Consider the following 25057-nt stretch of genomic DNA (forward strand, 5'->3'; position numbering starts at 1 on the left):
TGGATTTTCTATTTCTGGTGGCTAATACTTCCCTTTGTCACTTAAGCACATTCGAATTGGTTTCAGTCCATTTTAATCTAATGGAAGAGTCCTGACCAAAGCAGGAAGCAGGCTGAGGGGTGGCTGTGGAGAATATGACCAAAATGGAACACTGACAATGAGAAAGAAGGCACACAGATCTCTGGAGGGAGAAATGACAGGACTTAGTTAGAGACCGGATATATTAAATGCAGAAGAAAATAGTTAAAACTGAAAATGCAGGGAATTTGTGGAGTCACTGATAGAAATGGGGGTAGTTGAGATGAGGAAGTGGATTTGAAGGGAAACAATACCCAAACCATTGCATCTGAGTTCCTTGTAAAGTTGAGACTTTGTCAGTCTATGGCTTTAGTGAGATGACCCAAACGATCCTGGTATGACAGGGTGAAATACAGAAAACTAAGTGAATTATGCTTTGTATCAGAATTCAATAGGATATGATAGAAAACTGTAAGTATGCTTCTCACACTCATCTGTTCAATTACTTTTACTCTTTTCTTTTCTCACTTAAAGCCTAGAGAGAATTTGTAGCATAGAGCAGCAGTTCTAAAGAAGTGGTCCGTAGATCAACAACATCTGTATCACCTGGGAACATTTTAGAAATGCAAATGCATGGGCTCAACCCCAAAGTAAGTGAATCAGAAACTCTGGGGGTACATCCAACAATCTGTATTTTGACAAGCCCTGTAGTCAACTGATATCCACTAAGGTTTGAGAACTGCTGATGTAGAGTATTCTTTACAAGTTGGCTTCATAGAAAGTGAGGTAATCCACCCCTTACTGCTATGATTTCACACAGTAAGAATGACTCCCTTAGAAAAATTCATTAGCCCTAAACTTATTAAAAAACTGTGTTGAGTGTGTGCTATCTTTCAGGCACTGTGAATACTGCCGTGAACAAGTATGATACAGTCGATTACAAGAATATCTATACATTAGCAATTTAAAATTATGCCATGAAATTGACTCCCAGGTGACCTGAATATTGGTTAGAGCATCGTGAAGGCATCCCTAAAGAAATGACACTTAAATCAGGAAAGGATGACTAGGAGTTAGTCTGGTGAAGGGCAGAGGGGATAATGTGTAGGCATTCTAGGCCTAAAAGAGACAGGTCTGGCCACTTTCAGGGAATTGAAGACAGACCAGCATGAATAGGCCATTGTCAATGATGGGTATTGAAGCTGGGGAGGCAGCTCTGATAGATCATTCAGGACTTGTAAAGTATATTAAAGATTTTGAACTTGCCACTGAGGACTATTAAGAGGCCGTTAAAAAGTTTCAAGCATGAGCTAACATGAGCTAATTCAGGTTTTTTTCTAAATGTAAATTTTTCTATTAAAAAAGGAAAAGCTTCTCCCACTGCACAACTGTGATGATTTAAATTTCCTGCAAGTTATAACTGGCTAAGAGGAACTTTCCCTAAATAAGGCTTTGATGAGGTGGGAAGGAGCATAGTGTCCACGTGGGGAATCAGTGCTCGGAACAGAGAAGGAGGAAGGGCTCGGAAGCTTCTGCTTTGTGGTTGTGGCTGAGACTGGTCCTGCCTATGCATTTCTGAAGCTGGACTGCAAGTTCAAGGCAATTGCTGCTTCTCTCAGGGTCATCTTTCCTTCACAGGGACCCTGGTGCTCAGGCTGTGTCCATCTAGAGGTTTCCCCCCCACCTAAATATGACCTCATTTACAGATTTCATTCACTTTCCTGGCCTCACAGTCACCTCCCTGAGAATCTAAATGTCCTCTATGATCATAATTATATTTTCATTTTTAATATCTTTGTGCTATTGCCCTGTGCTAATATATCATACTAATGACAATTGCAAAAATGCGATGGTTTAGTGTTGGTCTGTGTATAGTTCACTAATTCTTGAACAAGAACACAGACCCAGCCCTGACTGCTCTCCTGTGTTTCAGTGACATGTCTCATACTGTCTGCTGGACAGCTGACCCTGGAATGTCACTGCAATAACAAATAGCCTGCCTGTAATTGAACTCATCATGTCTTTCCCAAACCAGCTTCCCTCTGACCTCTTCTGCCTTTGCCAATATCATCAGCATTTAGTGTCTCCTAAGTTCCAAGATTTGGAGTCATCATTGGTGCCTTTGTCTTATGCTCTCACCAATGCCAAGCATTTAGATTGCTCCTGTTCACCTGGTGGGATGCCAATATGCCAATGTTACCCCCCTTTCATTACCCTGTATCATCCTAGTCCTAGTTATCTCAAAGTAGAATACTTCTACCTCATCCCAACTCATTCTCCTACACCTAGGTTCCTTTCCCAGGACACCCTCGGGGCACTGTGACTACTCTGTGTTTACAGTTCTTCACTGAGCCTATTTTATTTAGCAAAGGCTGTTCTGTATTATCCTTTGCAGTGGAATCCTCTTTTCTCCTTAAAGGAATACAATGTGGAACCCCATTATATGAGATTATCATGAAACTTCTCTGGTTGAAGATGGGCTAAAGGAAGTACAATCCTCTTACTCTGTCCTCAACTTTCCAGGCCGCCTCTTTGGCACCAAGAGGCTGTTTGAAAATAAGACTACAGAATAGAATTAAACTCCTTGGAAGGATATGCATGTTTTGTTTATAATGTCTCTTTAAAAAAGTTTAGTTGTTATCAATCTATGCAAACCTTCAAAACTAGTCACAAAAATTCACACAATATTTTTAAGTGCATAGTCATTCCCGCATCCCAGTCTGAGCTCATGGTATTTTCCCTGCCTTGAGTGCCTGGAATGCCATCCATACATCTCTGCCAAACTAAATTCTACTTTTCTCAGTCCCAATAATCCCCCTTCTTAGGGGTTTTCCAGATTGTTCCAGCTCTCAGCAAGTTTCCTTTCTTCAAATGCTAGCAGTATTCCTCTTCTTAAATTCACCCTGAACTGCCTTGAACTTTCATCTTTTCAGGTGTGTGTTCAATTTCTGCTAATAGATAATAGGCCACTTACGGGAAGAATCACATCTTTTGTCACTTTTTAGCCTCAGCATCTAGTACAATATGCTGTCCTTAGTATTTGCTTAGTGGGTATATTTTGATGATAACTCACAGCAAGAAAATAGGCCCATCGATCTCACTTTCATTAATAGAAATCTAAGTGAAATATCCTGTCTTTGAAAATGTTCCTCCAGAGCAGTGCTTTTGAGTTAGGAGAACCAGTCACTATGACTTTAATTGCAAGCATTACTTTTTTCTCCAATTACCATTAAGCCTACAACCAGCTTCTCTGACTGTCTTTCATTAAATTATGTTGGAAGGAGGTTTGGGAAAATGGCAACAGATGGTTGCAAGTGGGAGTTCTTAATCTAGACTGGAAAGAGTGCTTTATTCTATCCCCCAACATTTTAGCCAAGCCACACTTAAATCATATTCAAAAGATTACAAGAAACTCACATTAACATACAAATAAAATGATGTCATTTCTCTTTAAATCCCTTAGCATGTTTTTCATACCTCTCTCCACCTCTCAGTTCTCCTCACTACCACCCATGCCCCTCCTCCCCCTACCCCCTGGCCAGGACAGCCAGCTTTTAGTTCCCTGGATTGCTAAACTCCTCCCCTCATCCTGGCTTCATAGTGGCACTCTCCCTGGATGGTCTCATTGGGTTCTTTCCTTGACCAACTCGTCAGCTTTTGAGCCATGGTCAGCTTGTCACTTCCTTAAGAGAGTTCTTCTCTGGTCTCCCAGAATAAGTAAAGCTTCCTTGTTGTGTTATCATATTCCTTATCACAGTCATAATTATATATAACTCTGAAAGAGTTTTGTATCTGTTATCCTCTTCTGGCTATAAGTTATGATGTCAGAGACTATACAAACCTCAGGCATTATGATATTTTCAAACCTAGAATAAAACCTGATGCACAATGGAGGCTTAAGTGAATAAGTGACGAAAATGTGTCCAGTTGGGTAAAAAGTGCAAGAAAGCAGCTTTACAGCTATGAAATGCCTGCATGTTTGAGACCTTTCAGTACAGTCTATGTGGTCTCCTTCCCTGAAGGCTCCAGCAACTGCACTGGTATGTCCAGGACCTGTTTCTGTGTCCTTTCCGTCTTAAATTACCCCGCTGAATCAAACAACTAGAGAACAAATTAGCACCAACTGTGGAGGAGATTTTTCTGATACAAAATTCTGACCTTAAAAACCCCTTACCTTGAATATTTTTTTCTGTTGGGGTGCTAACAGATCGCCAGATTTACACTGAAGAATCTAAGGTTTCCTATGCTCTCACTCATATTCCCTCTATTAGTCTTGTCTTAACTAGAATGGGTACAAGACTAACTGGTTTGTCAGCCCCTTTACTAGGATGAACCATTATTCAATTAACAAAAAGGAAAAAGGGGAAATCAAATTCTATTGTTCTTCTCAGATGCACCTTTTTTGATTTTACCACCTTATATCCACCAGACAACAGCATGAATAAATGTTATGCATTAAGGCTAAGTGTCAAACACACACATAGCTCACAGCAGAAAGAAATACATTTGCATGGCATCAAGTCTTACTCTATAGTGACTGACCTGCATAGTTTTAAATTATCAGACCCGTCATGGTAGCTGGCAGGAGGCTTCTGAACAGTCATTCACCTGGAACCCTGCATCACTCATAGACTTGCCGCCTTCTGTTACTGCCAATATTTCAGTGCTGGAATCTGTTTCTGAAAATCTTTTCTTGATTGCCTCATTTTGCCTAAGACTATGCAAGAGCTGTGGATCCCTGTGGTGGTATCTGCCTTTGCTTTCTTCATGGTGCCTTGAGGATCTCTTAATCTCATAGGGTCCTCTAGGCAGGGAAAGACTGCACTCTTGGTCCCAGGGGCATTTTCCTCTGCAGAGGTTTAAAGAGCAACTCTCACATTCAGTCAGTTCTTGTTGCTTTTTACCTTTGGATCCCAAATTTACCAGATCAATTCCATTAGGAGCAGAAGACCCATCCAAGCTTCCACATGATTTATTATTATTTCTCCTTCTTTGTGACAGTTGGAATTTCACTTGGGCTCTTCTTTTGGCCTGCATCCAAGGACTCTCATCTATGGGAGATGAATCTGAGGAATCACAAAGCTCACTCCACCTGGGGCTCGAGATCTGCAGTTGAAAATCATTTCTTCTCCCTTTTATTTGTTCGTCTGCACACTCTTATCTCTCAGAGGCCCTTTTCCTCCTCCTAGGCCTCTGTTTTACTGATTTCTTACCAGACTCTTTCCTAGCAGGGCTCAGCACCATGGCAGGCGTGCATTGCTCAAAAGCATCTTCTGACATGTCATGCAAGAGGGCAGATCTAGACAAAGCAGCAGGCAAAGAATGGGAATGGACAGAAAGCCATGGGAAAACAGAGAGAGAGAAAGAACAATGAAAAGGATAGCATGGACCAGAAGTTGGTAAATAAAGATCAAATAAAGGAAATACACTAAAGGAAAAAAAAAATAAAGCCAGTATAAATTATCCATGGCCAACATAAGGCAGAAGCAAGAGCCACACAGTCAGAAGGTAAAACAAGAATACAAAACACTGGTCTGAAAAACATTGAGTAGAACCATTTGCTGAGCACTTACCTGCAGATGTCCTGAGTGGATGGACAGACAGACAATCTTGACTGGCTCCTGGGAGCTGTCCCTGTGGTTGGGCTGCTTGCCTGGAGAAACAAGTTAGATAATTTGGCATCTTGGTTAAGGTAATACATGGTCGATATCTTTCTTTTTTTCCACATGTTTAAAAAATTACAACAAACGTGGCTGCAAGTCATGTTGACTATAACACAGCTCACGGAATGTGGGAAGTTAGAAGTCCGTTTTGCAAAAGTAAAACTTATTTGAGGAACTGGCTTGCAACAGTTGAGAAGCTGTGCCACTTTGTTTGCTGTTGCTTCATTTATGAGAGAGGAAGATGATTCTACAAGTTTCTATTCTACTTACTGTAAACATTTGAGTGGAATGACTCAATTTGCCTTGGAAGCAAATGAGTAACACCTGACTATCCTATGATATAAAGGGCATAAAGGCTATTATATGACAAGGATGATGATAATAATCTAGAAAACCTAAATAACCAAATAGCCATTAGATTGCTATATATTGCCTGGAGTTAACATTGTCATAACCAGGCCCCATGAGATAAAATATTTGAAAACACTAATATTTAAAGGCTTGCAGTTATCTCTACTTTATCATAAAAACTAATAAAATCCATCTGTCACAACATTATTGACCTTTCATATCCTTTAACCCTGTGACCATACTGAGTTTAAGAATAAGAGAGTCTAAAACAATTCAGATTATTGGCACAAAGTTGAATACATTTCACTAAACTCCCTATTGCTTCACTCTATTTGATTTCTTCAACCTGTTGTATTTAATACAGATGATGATCAATCAAAAGCTAGAGTGTAGCCCTGGCTGGTGTTGCTCAGTTGGTCGGACATCGCTCCGTGCACCAAAAGTTTGATGGTTCAATTTCTGGTCAGGGCACGTGCCCAGGTTGCAAGCTCGATCCCCAGTAGGAAGCTGCCAATTGATGTTCCACTCTCATATTAATGTTTTTTCCCCTCTCTCTCTTCCTCTCCCTTCCCCTCTCTCTAAAAATCCATAAAAATACCTTTAAAAAAATCTAGAGTGTATTGAGAATTTACTGTGTGCCCTGCGTTGTGTTGTGGCACTTTCTACTCTCTTTAACTCTTATAATAATCTCTCAAGTGGGAAATAATAACAGTTTTGAGTGAATATTATAGGCCAACCACTGTTTTAAGTAATTTTAAAAAATATATACATATTTTTTTATTTCAGAGAGGAAAGGACAGGGAGAGTGAGATAGAAGCATCAATGATGAGAGAGAATCATTGATCGGCTGACTCCTGCACTCCCCCTACTGGGGTTTGAACCCACAACCCTGGCATGTGCCCTTGGCTGGAATCAAACCTAGGACCCTTCAGTCTGCAGGCTGACACTCTATCCTCTGAGCCAAACCAGGTAGGGCACTGTTTTAAATAATTTATATTTGTTCTCTTATTAATACAAGAAATGTATGTAGTAAATATAATTATTTCTATGTTCCAGATGAAGAAACTGAGAAATTGGTGCTATTTCTTACTAGTAGCTGTTAGAGCAGAGGTTGGGATGAGGAATCTTGCCCCTCCATCTGTTCTCTTATCCACCTAGCAATACACTTCTCCTTTACAAAGGACAAAACCAAGGAAGTCTTAGTTCCATTTTTAGGTCAGTCTGACTGCCCAGATTAAATACATAATTTTGCCACCAAGAAAGAAACAGTGAAGGTAGAAAAATTAATCCCAAGTTTCAAAGTTGTTCTAAAAATTCCCATATTTGAGATATTGTGGGATCCATAGAAAGATAAACTAATATCAATACAAGAAGTCAGAAAAACTTTCAAGGGAAGGCATGGTAGGCTGAATAATATTGCAACCCCCACCCTCCCTAACCACCAACCAAGATGTTACCATCCTAATTCCTGGAATTTGTCAGTATATATCCTAAAGGCACTTTGCAACTTTGTAGATATGAGGAAGTTAATTATTCTGAGATGGGGAAATTGTCCTGGATTATCTTGGTGGGCCCAATGCAATCACAAAGAACCTTATAAGGTGGAGGCAGAAGAGTTAGAATCAGAGAGAGAGAATGTAAGGATAAGAGCAGTGGTCAGAGAGAAGGGAAGATGCTACATTGCTGTTTTTAAAGATGAAGGGAGGGGTCCCTTACCCGAAGAATTCAGATAGCTTCTAGAAGCTGGAAAAGGCCAGAATTAAGACTGAATTCTATTTGACCAGATGCTTGATATAAAATTAATCCCAGCTGGTGTCACTTTTGACTCATTTGCTCAGTGAACATGAATTAAGAGTGTATTATGTAAAGATTCAATGATAAGTTTTTGGAATAAAGAAATAGATGGTATCCTGAGGGGCCTCTTATTTAGTGGAGAAGAGATGTCAATGAACAGGTGATTTTAATAGTCTAGGATATCCTGAGAGTCTAGTGATGGAATTCTGATGAAGGACGGACACCTGATGCCGAAGGGAGCAGAGGCTTAAAGTATATGTCACAAAGGAGATGACACCTGACCTCTAAAGTGGGGGAGGGCAGTCCAGGCAGGGAGAAGGGTGTAGAAGCACACAGAGTAGAAAGAATGTGGCTTGTTTGGGGAACACAGGAGTTTTGTAAGGACTGGAGGGAAGGTAGTGAATGAAAGTAATACAAAATCAGGATGAAAGAGTAGACAGAGGTACTGTATACCACATTGAAATGTTTGGGATATATCCTCAAACAAATTGACAGATATGCAGCAACAAATGGAAATGATTAAATCTGGGCACTAGAAAGCTCACTTTGGTAACTGAGATTTGGAAGGTACAGAACTGATAGCCAAACAGCTACTTTCTCTAGTATTCAGAGATCTTTTACAAAGTAAGGAAGAAGAGTTGATTGAACTTTGAAAAAAATGAGTAAAACACACAGACAGTTCTCAGAGAAGGAATTTCACACGGCCAAAGCCAGATGTAAAAAAGATGCTCAATTTTAATAATGAGCAAACAAATGCAAATTCAGTTGACAATGGTATTTACTTTCACGTATCAGATCAGCACCTTTTAAAGATTGATAACACCCAGTGTATTGAGTTGTGGGAGCCCAAGCGTGGCCATATATTGTTCAAGTACATCATTGTAAATTGGCACAACTTGTTCAAAGGCAATTTGGTAAACTCTATTAAAACAGAAAATGTCTATGCTATTCAATTGAGAAATTCTAATCATAGGAATCAATTTTGCTAAAACACTTGCACAATTGCCCAAAGATATTTTCATTATAACAAGAATGTTCATTATAACATTGTTTGTAACAGCCAGAAATTGGAAACAACCCAAATGTTTAGTTACCTACAATAAAATACAAAAGCCATTCAATGAAATGAGATACACCACACGCATGCACACACAATCACACACACACACACACACACACACACACACGTAGGATATACTTTTATGTGAAAAGTCAAGTCTCAAAATAGTATATAGTATGATCTCATGTGGGGGTAAATAATGCTTTCATGATGCATGTTATCATATGAATAGGACACATTTGGAGAAGTATACATCCAAACATTAGCAGTGATTACCTTTGAGAGGTAGAATTATGAGAAACTTAATTTTCAGGTTACATATTTCTGTAATATTTAAAATATTTAATTAATTATTTAATTTTAATAATACTAATCCTATCTAATAAAGAGGGAATATGATAATTAACCATCACGCCTTCAAAAACGTCAGCACCCACAGCCAATAAGGAGGGAATATACTAATTGACTGTCATGCCCTCAAATATGGCAGCGCTAACGGCCACAAGATGGTGGCACCAAGTCCCCTCAGTCCCCGCTGGGGCGACAGGAGCGTGGCACGGCTGGGCCTGCCCCCAGGAGGTTCTGGCCACTCTGCACACCTGCCTCCAGAGTCCCCCAGTCCCCTAAGCCCCCAGCCGACCAGGGCCGGCCGAGGCACAGGCAAGCCTCAGATGTTGGCTGCCTAGCTGCCCAGGGCCACCCAAGGCTCAGGTAACCAGGGCCGGCCCAGGCTTGCGCTGCTGGCAGTGGTAGCAGCAGAGGTGTGATGGGGGTGTCACCTTCCCCTGATCGCCAGGTCGCCTTCTGCCCCTGAGGGCTCCATGACTGTGAGAGGGGGCAGGCCGGGCTGAGGGACCCCCCACTCCAGTGCATGAATTTTCATGCACCAGGCCTCTAGCGATGTTATAAATGACACCTATTAATGCCAAGAATCATGACACATGAGATTTTTTTCCCATATCATTACTTTAATTATTTTGTCAAAATAACCTGAACACCTATACATAAATTATTGATTTGTATAAGAATGTGTAGCATAAAAGCCCCTGAGACACATCCAAGAATGACTTGAAATGTATTCAATGCAATTATTCACCAGACTAATTACCGAGGACCTGGCTCCCTTCCCTGCCATCTAAAGGGTGTGACACTACATCACTGCTCTTCTCTGGCACCTAGTTTTCTGCCAGTTGCGGCTGCTGTGTAGTAAGTCATTTCCAGACTGTAAAGAAGGCACATTGGGAGGTGAAGAGATTTAAAAAAACAACACAATTTAAGTGATAAAGTCATTGCTTGTTTAGTCTCTTGGAACTCCACTTCCCTTCTTTAACTATGTATAGCCAATATGACATCCACATAAAAGGATTGTTAGGAGGATATCATAAAAACATCGATCAGGTAAGTGCTTTGTAGCATGTCCAAGGGTTGTTAAGAATAGTAACCTTGGATTATGAGAATTTTTTTTATTCATTCTGAACAAATCATGTTTTATCCACATATATGGACTCAATGGTATACCCTCATCCAAAGAGAAGACACATAACAGCCTTAAGTCAAGGATTCTTAATCCTGGCTGAAAATTAGAATCACTGGGAAGTTTGTGTTTTTTTTTAAATACCTCTTGCTGTGTCTAATTTTAGAATCTCTGAGGAATGGGACTCAGGGCATCAAACCTGATGATCTGTGTTCTTAAAAGCTGCCCCAGTGAGTGATTCAATGTATCCAAAATTAAGGACCTAAATTATTGGCTTAGGTCAAAAGGGACATTATTCTACTTAAAGTTTCATATTACCTTTTTTTCCCCCTGAGACTCCAATGATCATATTCCTGAAAATCTGATTTTTTTTTGATAGAGCAAAGGTTTTCTAAATTCCCAAATCTCGCTTTTATATTTCTAGCTTATTTGTTATCACCAGTAAGTCCCATACTTTTATTTCCATGCCTTTCTCTGTGAAGGAAGTAGCAAGAGAAAAGGCTTGGAATTTTCCTCAAGGTCCAGTTAATTTTTCCACCTTTATGCACAGCCATTTTGAACTCCAGGAGTTCAAAACTTTTTAAAACTTTTCTGCTGGCATCACTCTTGCTCTAGCATTTATTTTATCAGCTGTATTCCTGTCTGATCATTTCCAAACTGCCAGGACATTCTACCATTAAATTTTTTTTTTGCTTCCCTATCAGATTTATAAGAGAGGCCATGTCTTTTCACTTTGGAAATTTTCAGAGTGACTTGTATGTGTCAGATAGCTAATAAAGGGCTGTGGGGTTGAACTGTGCTTGGTAATAGTTGGACTGAGTTGAATTGACCTTGGTAAATCCTGTCCTGATTGCAGTAGAGATAAAGATGACAGACAATCACATCCAGTGACCCAAGATGAAAGGGGGCTCCCCGCTCCCCTGTAAAGGAGGCAGTTCTGCTCTATAACAAAATAAATGAATGGAGGCCAATTTTTATATAATACTTGAGACCCTTTTCTTGGACTTTGGTGTTTAAAAACACATCAACTTAAAGATATATCTTTTGTTTTCTTTTAAAGATAGGGATTCTTGTTGAGGAAGTGACATAACTATATTGTATAAAGAAGAATATGTCTTTCATCAATTTTGAAGCTGGCAGAGTCTGTTTAAAAGAAAAACATAATAATTGAGAATAAAAAGAAACTAAAATTTCTTAAATGCATGGCCCTATTCAGTAACAATGAATTGTTTTCATTTGCTGGTTGGCACATTATGAGAGTTGGGTAATTTGCTCATCCCTTTAATAGGTGCAAGATTAAAATGCGGTTGGGAAGGGGAAAATAACAATTGTCTGGATGAGCAGAATAATATATTCTTTGAAATACAGCATTCTTTGTAATGGATGTTTATTTCAGATGATTACATTGTACAGTGCATTCAAATGGGAAAACAAACAGGAGGCCAGCTGCACTAATTTTATCAAAGTTATTTATATCTGCCATATAATTAAAGGCAGTAATTTCAAATTAGGTTTTCTGAGAATCCATTTATAGGCAACACAAGACAACTTGTCTCTATGGCATCCAGACCATGATTGTGCTCTGGGGGCAATGTTAACTATTGCCAATTAGCCTTGGTATTTTGAAAATTAATTACTGTTTCAAAAAACGCCAAAGCTCTTGCCTCCTGCTGCCCTGACCAGTTGTGGGGAACTTGGTATATAAGTTATGGATGTGACAAAGAATAGTCATGCACAATCATTTAAAATTTGCTTCTCTTATTTACTGTTACATTAACAATGCCTCCTGAAGAATGATTCTGGAACTTCAGATGGGAACTGCTATTGCAGAAGCTTCCTGTTTTTAAAAGTCTTCATTAATTTCAGCAGTAGTTCATGAATAACATGTTGAAGAATTAAGTATTAAATGAAATATAAAACTGGCTCAAGGGAAGAGAAAATAAGCCCAAAACTGTCAAAAGCCACTTTTTGTTTGTGAAAATGACATTTAATGATTAAAAGAAATAAATTTAGGAAATATATTTATGCAATCTCAGGGCTACGGAGAACTCCATAGAGGAGACTTGGCCTCACACCAGCTGACACTATTACCCCATTTACAGCACTCTCAGTGGGTGATCATCCAGCCCCTGCTTGGTCAGTAGCAGAACTCACTGTCTCCTGGGAACTTCCCTTGTATTTCTCTAGCTATATTGTCCAACAGTATCATCCTACCATCACATTGAAGTGTTTCTCTGTGGTTTCCAGCACTAATTCTAGTTCAACCCTCCATAGCCACACAGAGTTTACTTAATCTTTAAGTCTTTCTCCTACGCTAGGACACTTCTCAGTGATCCTCATGTGTACTGTATTCTCACACCCCCTCCTTGATCCTCTTATGTGAGTTTAGAGTATACTATGCAGTTTTATATAAAAATTTGAAGTATATATTTGGAGCAATGAGTAATCAAATTTATTGGAAACATAGGATACCAGTAATAAATCTATAAAGGAAGATTTTAGATAATGATGAAACTTCAATGTCAGGTTAAGTAGGGTTCTACATTTTTAAAATTTGTATTAATTTCAGAGAGGAAAGGAGATGGAGAGAGAGATAGAAATATCAATGATGGGAATCATTCATTGTCTGCCTCCTGCATGCCACCTACTGGGGATCGAGCTAGAAACCTGGGCATGCGCCCTGACTGGAATCAAACCATGACCTCCTGGTTCATAGGTCAATGCTCAACTACTGAGCCTCACTGGTTGGGGGGTTCTATAATTTTGATATGTAATCAGTGAAGGTTCTGATCCTACCTTATAATAGGGAAACATGCAAATTGACCGCACCTCCGCTATGCCCATGATTGGGCCTGCGAGAGGCTGGGGGCGGGACTCCGGGTGGCCTATCTGGCCATTGAGAAAAACCAAGATGGCGGCGCCAAATCCTCTTAGTTCCGGGGGTCCTGGGGAGCGATGGCAACCCTAGAGGGGCCTGGCCGGGCACAGCCAGAAGCCTCCCGGGGGTCCCGGGGCGGATCACGACTGGGGGCGTGGCCGGCCACAGCCAGAAGCCTCCCGGGGGTCCCGGGGCGGATCGCGACTGGGGGCGTGGCCGGCCACAGCCAGAAGCCTCCCAGGGGTCCCGGGGCGGATCACGACTGGGGGCGTGGCCGGCCACAGCCAGAAGCCTCCCAGGGGTCCCGGGGCGGATCGCGACCTGGGGGGGCGTGGCCGGCCACAGCCAGAAGCCTCCCGGGGGTCCCGGGGCGGATCGCCACCCGGGGGGGCGTGGCCGGCCACAGCCAGAAGCCTCCCGGGGGTCCCGGGGCAGATCTCGACGGGGGGGCGTGGCCAGCCACAGCCAGAAGCCTCCCGGGGGGTCCCGGGCTGGATCATAACCCGGGGGGGGGGCGTGGCCGGCCACAGCCAGAAGCCTCCCGGGGGCGTGTCCGGGCCCAGCCAGCCGCTCCGGGGGCGGGGTCCCCGGGCAATCGCCACCCTGGCCTAAATGGCTGGTGCTGAGAGGGATCAATGGGGCCAGTGGAGGGAGCAGGTGGTAGTTGACCACCGAGGCCATCTGCAGCAGCAGGATGCAGAGCTGGGGTCCACGTTCTCCAGGTTGGCCTCCGTGGGGCCCGTGTCGCACCCATAGTAGCCGAGTGGGCATGCTGGCTTAGTAGCCCCAGCATGAGGCTAGCTTCCCAAGCCAGGCTGCGGAGGGAGGGAGGGCCTCTGGGCTGGGAGCACTCCCCCACCCCAGTGGAAAGGGCACAGAGAGCGAGCAGCAGAGAGCTACTAACGGTGGTGGGTGTGGTGGCCTGGCTTCCAAGAGGCTGGCTTCAGCTGCTGTGGCCTGCGCTGAGGTGGCTGGTGGTGGGGGCAACTGCGTGGGCGCATCCGAGGCTGGGGCACTGGGAGACGTGGGACTGCAGCCCAGAAAGCGAGGCTCCAGAGGACCTGGTCACCGACCCCCGGCATTGAAGCCGCCTCCTACAAGATGTATCCTAGCCTAGGTGTGTGGGAAGCAGGTTCAGGAACCTCTCCCTTTGCAGCGCCAGAGCCCAGGCCTGCCAGCGCTCCAGAGGAGCCCCCTGCCAGGATCGGGGGCTTGACCAGTCTCTAAACCAGGGTGGCCATTAGCCCAGGCCTGCCAGCACCCCAGAGGAGACCCCCACCAGGATCGGGGGTGTGACCGGCCTCCAAACCGCCAGTGACCCTAACCCAGGCCTGCCAGCGCCCCAGAGGAGATCCCCACCAGGATCGGGGGCGTGACCAGCCTCTAAACCGCCCGCAGCCCTAGCCCAGGCCTGCCAGCACCCCAGAGGAGACCCCTGCCAGGATTGGGGTCATGGCCAGCCTTCAAACTGTGGCGGCCCCTAGCCCAAGGAGGCCTCCTGGCCGAGGACGCCTGAGTCTGTTCTTGACCTAGGGCCGGGCTCTCCCCGCAAGGGACTCAGAAGCCACCAGAGTCTAACTGCCAGTCTCTGGGAGTGCATCCACTGTCCACCAAAAAGTAGGGCCATCAAACCATTCAGTCTCAGTGCAGGCACAGGTCCGTGGCTGACGGGGTGGAGGCCAGACCAAAACAAAACAGCAGAAACACCCTGCCCACCTGGGCGGGTACTGCTGTAGTCCACGTGGCCTGGGCAGTGTAGAATGCGCTACCTTCTCCCAGGTCCTGTGCTGGCACCTCCGCCTCGCTCACCCTCAAGCCCCCCTGAGTCCTGACAGCAAAGTGTGTGGGGCATTCTGCAGGAGTTGTGCCGTTTTGGGTGCTTTTGCCCAAATACACACTTTGGGATGAATTCAGAGCCACATCTCATTTCCCATGAGACTGGAAGAACCATGTAAAAGGATTTTGACAAAAGCTTTCCACATCTCTGTTTATTCTTTTGAATCCATAAAACGACCTTAAAAAAAGCATCGGGGCCAGCTAAGAAAGAATGCACTTTCTGGCCAGAGCACGCAGGATTCTTTTGCCCAACAGGTTAAAGGGAGCAGAGCTGGCACAGTGGGAATGGCCCTGGTGCCCTATGAGGAGACCGGGGGAATGGGGTTGCCGAAATTCCCTAAGCCTCTTGCCACCTTCTCCTTTGCAAACCACACCATCCAGATCCACCAGGACTGGGGGCAACTGGGAATCACAGCCGTGATTTGGGACGTGGTGAGCAAATCTTGAGGGGCCTCTGAAAACATCTGCAATTGATTATAAGACTGGTCTTTATTTAAAAAGAAATAAAAGAACAGCTTTGTTGAGATATAACCCATATACTGTACATGTCACCTAAAGTGTACAATGAACTGGCTTTTTAAAGTAAATTCAGAGTGGTACAACCATCACCATGCTCAATTTTTAAATATCTTCATGACCCATCCCCTCCAAAAAAAACTTCTACCCATTGGAATCACTTTCCTGATCATCTTCCCCAAAATAGATTGCACTTTAAAGGTGGGTAAAGGAAAGTTGAGGGAAGTTAAAACACTGCACAAAGGATATTTTAAGATGACAAAGCCCAAAGTGAAGATCATGTGTTTTCTTTAAAAAATATATATTTTTAAAATTTCAGAAAGGGAGAGGGAGAGAGAGATAGAAACATCAATGATAAGAATCACTGATCAGCCGAAACCGGTTTGGCTCAGTGGATAGAGCGTCGGTCTGCGGACTGGAAGGTCCCAGGTTCGATTCCGGTTAAGGGCATGTACATTGGTTGCTGGCACATATCCCGGTGTGGGGTGTGCAGGAAGCAGCTGGTCGATGTTTCTCTCTCATCGATGTTTCTAGCTCTCTATCCCTCTCCCTTCCTCTCTGTGAAAAATCAATAAAATATATTAAAAAAAAAAAAAAAAAGAATCACTGATCAGCTGCCGCCCACAGGCCCCCTACTGGGGATTGAGCCCGAAACCCAGGCATGTGTGCCCCTGATCAGAATCAAACCTGGACTCTTCAGTCCACAGGCCGATGCTCTCTCCATTAAGCCAAACTGACCAGGGCCATGTGTTTTCTTCAAGTTCTGCGTGGTTGTAATGGTCCCCAAATCTATACTAATAAATGTCTTCCGGACATCTTTCCAGACAAAGCCGCAGTGGCTACAAAGGCCAAGGCTCAGGCAGCCATAACCAGCTGCAGTGGCAGCAGCATTGGGGTTATGGGGATGGTGCCTCCAGAGGGAGGCCAGACTGGGGGCCAAGGCACAGGCAGTTTGGGGTGATCAGGCTGATAGGGGAGGGCAAGGTAGGGGCAATCAGGCTGGCAGGAGATCAAGGTAGGGGCGAGCAGGCAGGCAGGCAGTGGGGTTAGGGACAATCAGGCAGGCAGGCAGGTGAGTGGTTAGGAGCCAGCGGTTCCGGATTGTGAGAGGGATGTCCGACTGCTGGAAGTTGGACATCCCCTGAGGGGTCCCAGATTGAAGAGGGTGCAGATTGGGCTGAGGGGCACCCCCCCCACCCCCCCAGTGCACGAATTTCGTGCACCGGGCCTCTAGTTAGGCTATAAGGATGATAAGTGTTTTTAAATAAAGTTTATCTATGGAAAAAAGAAACAAAATATCCACTTATAATAGCACCCAAACTATAATAAATACAAACTAATCAATGAGACAGAATAGAGAATCTAGAAATAGAGTCACAGATATAATTAACTGATATATGACAAAGGTGCCAAGGCAATTCAATGAGGAAAGAAACATCTTTCAAACAAATGGGGCTAGAACAAATGGATTTTCACATTGAAGAAAATTAATCTCAATACTTACCTTACAACATATTAAAAATTACTTAAAATGATTTATTCAAAACAAAAAACTATAATTATAAAATTCTGAGAAAAAAAATTAGAAGAACATCCTTGAGACCTCAAAGTAGGAAAATATTTTCTAGATGAGACACAAAAAGCACACAACATAAAATAAATTGTCAATAGATTATATTTTATATAAATAAAATACTTTTGCTCTTAGAAAGGCATTATAAAGAAAGAGAAAATGTGATATGCATATTGGCTAAAAAACTTATATCTAGAGTATATAAACAATTCTTATACTCTTAAAACTTAGTAATTAAAAAGACAAACACCTGATAAATATAGGCTAAGTATTTGAGCAGCCATTTAAAAACATATGTAAATTTCAACAAACATTTGAAAAGATACTTTAAATAATTTATCATCAGTGAAATGCAAATTAAAGCCACAAGCACATGCCACTACACACTCATTAGAATGATCCAGCGATCCCACTTCTGGGAATATATCCTAAGAATCCCTAAACGCCAATCATAAAATATATGCATCCCCATGTTCATAGCAGCACTATTTATAATAGCTAAGATCTGGAAACAGCCCAAGTGCCCATCAGTTGATGAGTGGATAAAAAAGAGTTCTAGAGATTGGTTGCACAACAGTGAGAATGTACTTAAAAGTATTGAACATTTACACGATGGAATACTATGTGGCTGTAAAAAAGAAGGGACTCTTACCCTTTGAGACAGCATGGATAGATTTAGAGACTATTATGGTCAGTGGCATAAGCCAGCTAATGAATGACAGATATCACATGATCTCACTTATATGTGTAATCTAATGAACACAATAAACTGACAAACAAAATAGGTTTAGAGGTATGGATGCATAGAACAGAACAACAGATCTCGGGGGTGGGGTGGGCGGGGGGAGGGACAGGAAGAGATTAACCAAAGAACATATACACATATATGCATAACCCATGGACACAGACAATAGTGTGGGGAAGGCCGGGGGTGGGGGGCAAGGTTTGGGTGGAGGAGGGCAAAAAGGGAGAAAATGGGAGAAATTTGTAATATGGTCAATATTAAAAAAAAATTACTGGTAATATCAAGCACTGGCAGGAATACAAAGCAATAACTTCTGTACATTACTGGAGGAAATGTGAAAGGGGAAATCATTTAGCAGTTTCACATAAAGTGAAATGTACCTACCATATGACCTAGCCATCCTACTTTTCTGTATTTACCCAAGAGAAATAAAAGCATATGCCCACCAATAGCAAAACTTATATACGATTATTCCTAGCAGCATTTTTCACAGTAACCAAAACGTGGAAATGTGGAAGCATCCCTTTGCACATCAATGGATGAATGGATAAGCAAATTACAGTATAAAATAGAATATTCTTCAGCCTTAAAAAGCAAGGAAATTCTGACACATTCTACAACATGAATAAACCTTAAAAACACTATGCTAAGTGACATAAGCCAGACACACAAAAAGTCAAATGCTGTATGATTCCACTTATATATGAGAAGAGAGGCTCGGTGCATGAAATTCGTGCATGGGGGTGTGTGTCCCTCAGCCCAGCCTGCACTCTCTCCAATCTGAGACATCCCTCTCACAATCCAGGACTGCTGGCTCCCAACCGCTTGCCTGCCTGCCTGCCTGATTGCCCCTAACTGCTTCTGCCTGCCAGCCTGATCACCCTTTAACCACTCCCCTGCCAGCCTGATTGACACCTAACTGCTCCCCTGCCAGCCCGATTGCCAGCCTGGTCACCTCTAACTGCCCTCCCCTGCTAGCCTGATCCCCCTAACTGTCCTTCCCTGCTGGCCTGATTGCCCACAACTGCCCTCCCCTGCTGGCCATCTTGTGTCCACATGGGGGTGGCCATCTTGTGTTGAAGTGATGGTCAATTTGCATATTACCTCTTTATTATATAGGATACCTGAAGTAGTCAAATTCATAGAGACAGAAGTAGAATGGTGGTTGCCAGGGGCTGTGGAGTAGTGTGTGTGTGTGTGTGTGTGTGTGTGTGTGTGTGTGTGTTGTTTTGTTGTTTATTGGATATTGACTTTTAGTTTTGCAAGATGAAGAGTTCTAGAGATTGTGAATGTACTTAAAACTATTGAACTTGTACACTTAAAATTGGTCAATATAGCACATTTTATGTTGTGTGTTAATTTTTTTTTTAAACGTAAGAAGACAATGGGGCAAAGAAGAACTGAGAGTAGAAAAGATGATATACATACCTTTGGGTACTCTGGTTAGAGCAGTAAGCCAAATGAATTTCTAAATTCTCTAGTCCCTGATACAAAGAATCACATGTACTTTCCATAAGATAAAAACAAAGCGAACCATTAGAAAAAGCACAATTTCTGGTTGTGAGACCAAAAAGAATGTTCCTGTCTGAGTGAAATAATGATGAACATTTTATTGCTCAACACAACTTTTATAATGAATACAATCCTGAGTTCCAAACACACGCCCATTATTATTTTCCGATGGCATAAGGTCAAAGTAAAACTCATTGCCACAGGAAAACTTTCACTTTGACATTTTACTATCGGAAAATAATAATGCACATGTGCTTGAAATTCATTATTGTGTTCATTATAAAGTATTCTTAGCTCCTTCCTCTACCTCCTCCCTTTTAAAATCTTCACTGCTTTTCTGCCAGGTCTTCATGAGATCTGAATAGCAGACAGTGACACAGGGAGAATGAGAGGTGGGATCGATGTCTCTACAAAAGAAGTCTGAAAAGGAAATAAATAAGATCCAATAAGGAGATGGAGTAAGAGCAGAGTGATAGGGAGCTGAGAACAGCTTTAGGAGATTTGTGGTTGAGATGAAGAGGAGCCACTGTTTAAATGAAAGAGCCTTTAGGGGATAGAGATAAAGGATCTTTTAGGAATCCTTGCTATGTGCTCTTTGCCCTGATTCCAGCTTCAACTCCACTTCTGCCTCCAATCCATAGACCACTCCAAGGAAAACCATATAAAAGTTCACAAGTGCTTTCAGAACTGGAATTGCATTTCTTTTGAATGACATTTTGTGTTGACACAGGACTTAAATTGGAAACAAGAAGTCCTGGATTTATTTAGAATATACCAATGAAAAGCAGCCATACAGAAGAGCAAAATATGGTATCTAAACTACTCTCTACTATCTGGCTTAATTCAGGAATTAACTTTAGAGGAAAAGCTACAGATGAGTTAATATGTTATATATACTGTGTCTCCAGTATCTATCTATGTATCTATGTATCTATGTATCTATCTATCATCAATCTATCTATCATCTATCCATCTACACATACACTTTGAATAATTATAAAGGCACTGTTTATTAAAATACTAGTACATTTCATTTTCAAAATTGAGCTGTTAAAATGTATATACAGTTTTTTTTGGAATATATATAAATATATTCAAAATGTCTGCCTAAATAAAAGGCCAGCAAATAACCACAAGAAAATTAGTCAAAGATGTACATACACATAGGACTGAGAGCTATCAGAAGAAGCTACTGAGGTGCACTTAAGTGTGTACAGAGGAAAGGACAGTTAAGATCTCAAATTTCAACACCCTGGGCCAAAGCTATAGATAATTTTAGCCTGGAAAATTTTTCAAGTAGGTCCAATCATAATTCCCCCATGTTTATAAAAAATTCACTTCAGCAAACCACAAAAAGTATATTTAATGCCTGAGTTGCCACCTTATATTATATCCACCAAATTAAACAGCTTGCCAACGTCTAAGTGACTGCACACATTGGATTTTTATACAAGATTATTGGCATTTTACATAAGCAAAAACACATTTAGTTTTGGTAGTTGATTGGTAAATCTTTAGAGTAATAATACAATATTTGAGCTAATTGTAAGGGTCATCCTTTATTCATTAAAATCACATGATCTATATCAAAGGGAATGTTTACTTATCTATTTAAAATGCGAAAGGGGTACAAATGGGCAATTAAGGCAAGATAATGTAAAAACACTACAATATTAGTCTCAGTTTTCATACTTCTTTCATGTATAATTTGCATTTTTATGGTTTTAACACAAAATCTCATTATCATGTCAACCTATAAGTGCAATCACTGAGTTGTCCCTAATGTCATTTTTAGCATCTGACAAATACGTTTAATGTCATAATATGTCATTCTTGCATTTTCTATATGTTAATTTCTAAATAGTGTCTGCTATAAGAATCTAAAAAATATTTCTTAACATCTGAGTTCTTACTTCATCAAAACTGTCACTTTTGAAGAAGAAAATGATAGTTTAACTTTGGTTGAGAGAGCATAGGGAAATCAAGTAATAATATTGTTTGGGAGAACAAAGAACTGAAGTTATTACAATTCCTATAATTTTGTTATTATGACTGATAATAGTATAAGAAAATGATGGATGTTTGTAGGGGAATAAAAGAGGTTTCTAATGGCAATTAACTCTTTTTAAAAATATATTTTTATTGATTTCAGAGAGGAAGGGAGAGGGAGAGAAAGATAGAAACATCAATGATGAGAGGGAATCATTGATCGGCTGCCTCCTGCATTGCCCCCTACTGGGGATTGAGCCAGCAACCCAGGCATGTGCCCTTGACTGGAATCAAACCTGGGACCCTTCAGTCTGCAGGCCGACACTCTATCCACTGAGCCAAACCAGCTAGGGCTGAAATTAACTCTTGTCATATTCATAAATCTGGGTTTTACCAAAGGTTTTAATATCTATACCTTCTGAAAATCAAGGGCCTATTCTATATATTTATCATATACTAGAGACCTGGTGCACTAAATTCATGCACTGGGTTTGGTGTGGGGGAGGTGTCCCTCAGCCCAGCCTGGACCCTCTCCAATTTGGGACCAGTCAGACATCCCTCTCACAATCTGGGACTGCTGACTCCTAACTACTTGCCTACCTGCCTGCCTGATTGCCCCAACCGCTTCTGCCTGCCAGCCCAATCGCCCCCTAACCGCTCCCCTGCTGGCCTGATTGACGCCTAACTGTTCCTCTGCTGGCCCGATTGCCCCCAACTGCCCTCCCCTGCCAGCCTGATCTCACCCTCAACTGCCCTCCCCTGCTGGCCTGGTCGCTCCTGACTGCCCTCCTCTGCAGGCCTGGTCCCCTCCAACTGCCCTCCCCTGCTGGCCTATTAGCCCCTAACTGCCCTCCCCTACAAGCCTGATCGCCAACAACTGTCCTTCCCTGCCAGCCATCTTGGGGTGGCCATCTTGTGGTGGCCATCTTGTGGCATTTTTTGCATGTTTTCTAGTTAATGGTGAAGATTTTACTTATTTTGTGAGTCTATAGTTTATAGCAGGCACCAACAAACAGTGGTCATATCCAATACAGCTTGGCTATATCCAATAAAACACCGCTTTTGTAAGCGGTGTTTTATTGGATATAGCCAAGCTCAATCATATACATATTATCTATGGCTGCTTTCACACTACAATGGCAGACTTAAGTGGTTATAATATATTATGTGGCCTGCAAAGCTGAAAATATTTACTATCTGGTCATTTACAGAAAGTTTCCTGAAACCTGGTTTATAGTAAAAGTAAAAATCCATGGGGAAAAGCCCAAATGGCCACCTTCATTGCCAGTTATTTTCAAAAAAGTTTGAGAGAAGAGAAAATATGTAATGTTATAGGGAAAATAAAAATAATGAAAGAGCTGAAAATTATCATGGAGAAGAAAAGAGAGGAAACACATAAAACCACAATGAGTATATATTGAAATTACAGCCCTAGTACTAAATGGCAACTCAAAGAAGAATGGTTGTGAGAGGGAGGAAAAAGATTGTAGGAGCTTAGATGTTTTGGCAAAGTAAAGAAAAACATGCAAACATACAATTATAACAATTTAAAAAATGTCTCTCTGTGTTATACCCTAAAGTATTGTTACAAATTCCATTGTTGGAAAGATGCATATAAAAGCCGGAGTTCACTGCAGCCATTTTTCCAATGTGACTATATGTTTGGCTTCTCTAAAATCATTGTGGCTGTAAAAGGCAAACAATGCTATTTAAGTTAAATGCATAACACACGATTCAAGCCTCATGTGATTCATTTTTCCAGAATATTCTGAATTTAACTTCATTTCTGGTAAATTATGTACCTGTTTCAGCACATTTCTGAGAATGTGTTTTTCTTTGATAACAATATGCTCCATTAGACTGGATATTCTTTTAAAACAAATAAATTTTCTGCACTGAAATAGGCTACCAGAGGCCACATATTGACTTACATCATATTAAAAGAACATTTTCCTGAAGTAGTTTTGGAATTTAAGTACTCTAACCTTAAATTCCTTTAAGCCCACAGGAATGCCTAATGCAATAATGGAAGAGATATTTATAGGCAGAGAGTTATAAATAAAATATATGTACAAAAGAAAGGATACTGGGGAAAATAATCGGTGATAATCCATATTTTTGGTTTCTTTATCTGTCAAAGAGATTGATCTGGTGAAATTTTAAGTAGATATTTAAGGACATAAATGGCATCGGCAGCATAGAAACTAAGCCTTTCTGGTGCTCACAGCAGAACCTTGAGAGTCCATCCACAGAACCTCAGAAGCAAGTCATCATCCCTTAGCCAGTTTTAAAGTGCATGATGGCAAAAACAAACAACCCAAACTCAGCATTTGTTCTAAAACATAGCTAACTGAAACTCCTTTTAGGATACGCCGTGGAGTCTCTCCTTGTCTATACCTGGTTCTGTCATTGTGCCATGATATAATTATTTAATGCTCACTCTCTAGTTTCTACCTTAAGAAAACAGAATGGATCTCTCCATGAGTATGAAAACAAAATGAATAGCTGAAGTAGTACAACCCATTTCCTAACTATTAGAGACACTGGTTTATGGTCTACTCCAACCATTAACTTATTCTTCTTTCTTTTTCTTTTTTCTTTATTGATTAAAATATTACATATATGCCCTTATCTCCCCATGGCCCAACCCCCACTCATGCCCTCACCCCCTTGTGTGTGTCCATTAGTGGGTGAGTGAACTGGCACTTATATGGAATCAGAGTCACAGAACCAATTGCTGCAAATGCCAGCTTTCAATGTCAAATGACCTATCTTGAGGATTTGCACTGAAATAAGAAAATACCTTTTTTTGGTTATTATTTTCTTGTTTTCAACTCTTCCTTATGGAGATTTCACCTTGTGTATTTTTACAGTTTGAATTGTAAGTGCACCTTCACCAGGCTGTACTTTGTAGGGAACCTGTTCTCCTTCAGCGGGGGGAGTATCCTTCAGAAGAGGGTTTATTTGCCAGGGATAACCACTGGTTTAGAAAAAGTGTGTTTCTGACTTGGGGATCCTACAACATGCAGATATTATAAATTTGAACCCCCTAACTGGAATGTAGTACAGATATGATTACATTTCTCAGAGGATTTTTGTTTTCTTGTACACACAGAATTCAGGCCAAAAAAGGACAAGCTTCTTTCTTTTTTCTCTCTGTGTGGGTGGTTAGATTTTTTTTCCTAGTACTTTCACTGAGACTATAGCATTTTAAAGGGCCCCCCTTTTTAAACGCAGGCGATGAGAGGTGTTTAACTCTCCATCCCATGCAGCCCACCACCGTCTTCTGTTCCTGAGTGACACCAACTAGAGAATCACAATTGACCAGCTCCCCAGGGCAGTCACACAGTCAACTCTCAGTCCAATGTCTCTGGCTTATGGCTCCCTTTTTCTGTCTGATCTCTGGAGATGTATCTTGCCTTCTTGCTCCCATTGATAAGGATATTTGTTGAATTTTTATCTAATATTTCTAAGTTTTAATATTAGGAGCGATTTCGGATCATCCTGTCTGTAACACTGCTGGTCTCTAATAGTCTTGTTTTCATCTTGGCCAGTAATGGATTTTACCAGCAAGGATGTGGAGGCTTGGGGAAGCTGTATGATTACCCCGAGAGCAAGTAGTAAGTGGCAGAGCCTGCATCACCTCTC

The 25057-nt window shown here is 41.6% G+C and overlaps 1 protein-coding gene across 1 annotated transcript in view; it reads right to left on the bottom strand.

Moving 5' to 3' along the window:
- Positions 1–5793, bottom strand: part of MARCHF1 (membrane associated ring-CH-type finger 1) — an 84028-nt gene extending 78235 nt beyond the window's left edge. Inside the window, 3 exon segments of the mRNA XM_054717665.1 lie at positions 4561–4617; positions 4619–5317; positions 5592–5793. Coding sequence (XP_054573640.1) covers positions 4561–4617; positions 4619–5317; positions 5592–5782 — 947 coding nt within the window. The 5' untranslated portion in view covers positions 5783–5793.
- Between the last annotated feature and the right edge of the window lie 19264 nt (positions 5794–25057).

This window comes from Eptesicus fuscus, chromosome 6 (genome assembly GCF_027574615.1).
Source record: "Eptesicus fuscus isolate TK198812 chromosome 6, DD_ASM_mEF_20220401, whole genome shotgun sequence".
NCBI classification, from domain to species: domain Eukaryota; kingdom Metazoa; phylum Chordata; class Mammalia; order Chiroptera; family Vespertilionidae; genus Eptesicus; species Eptesicus fuscus.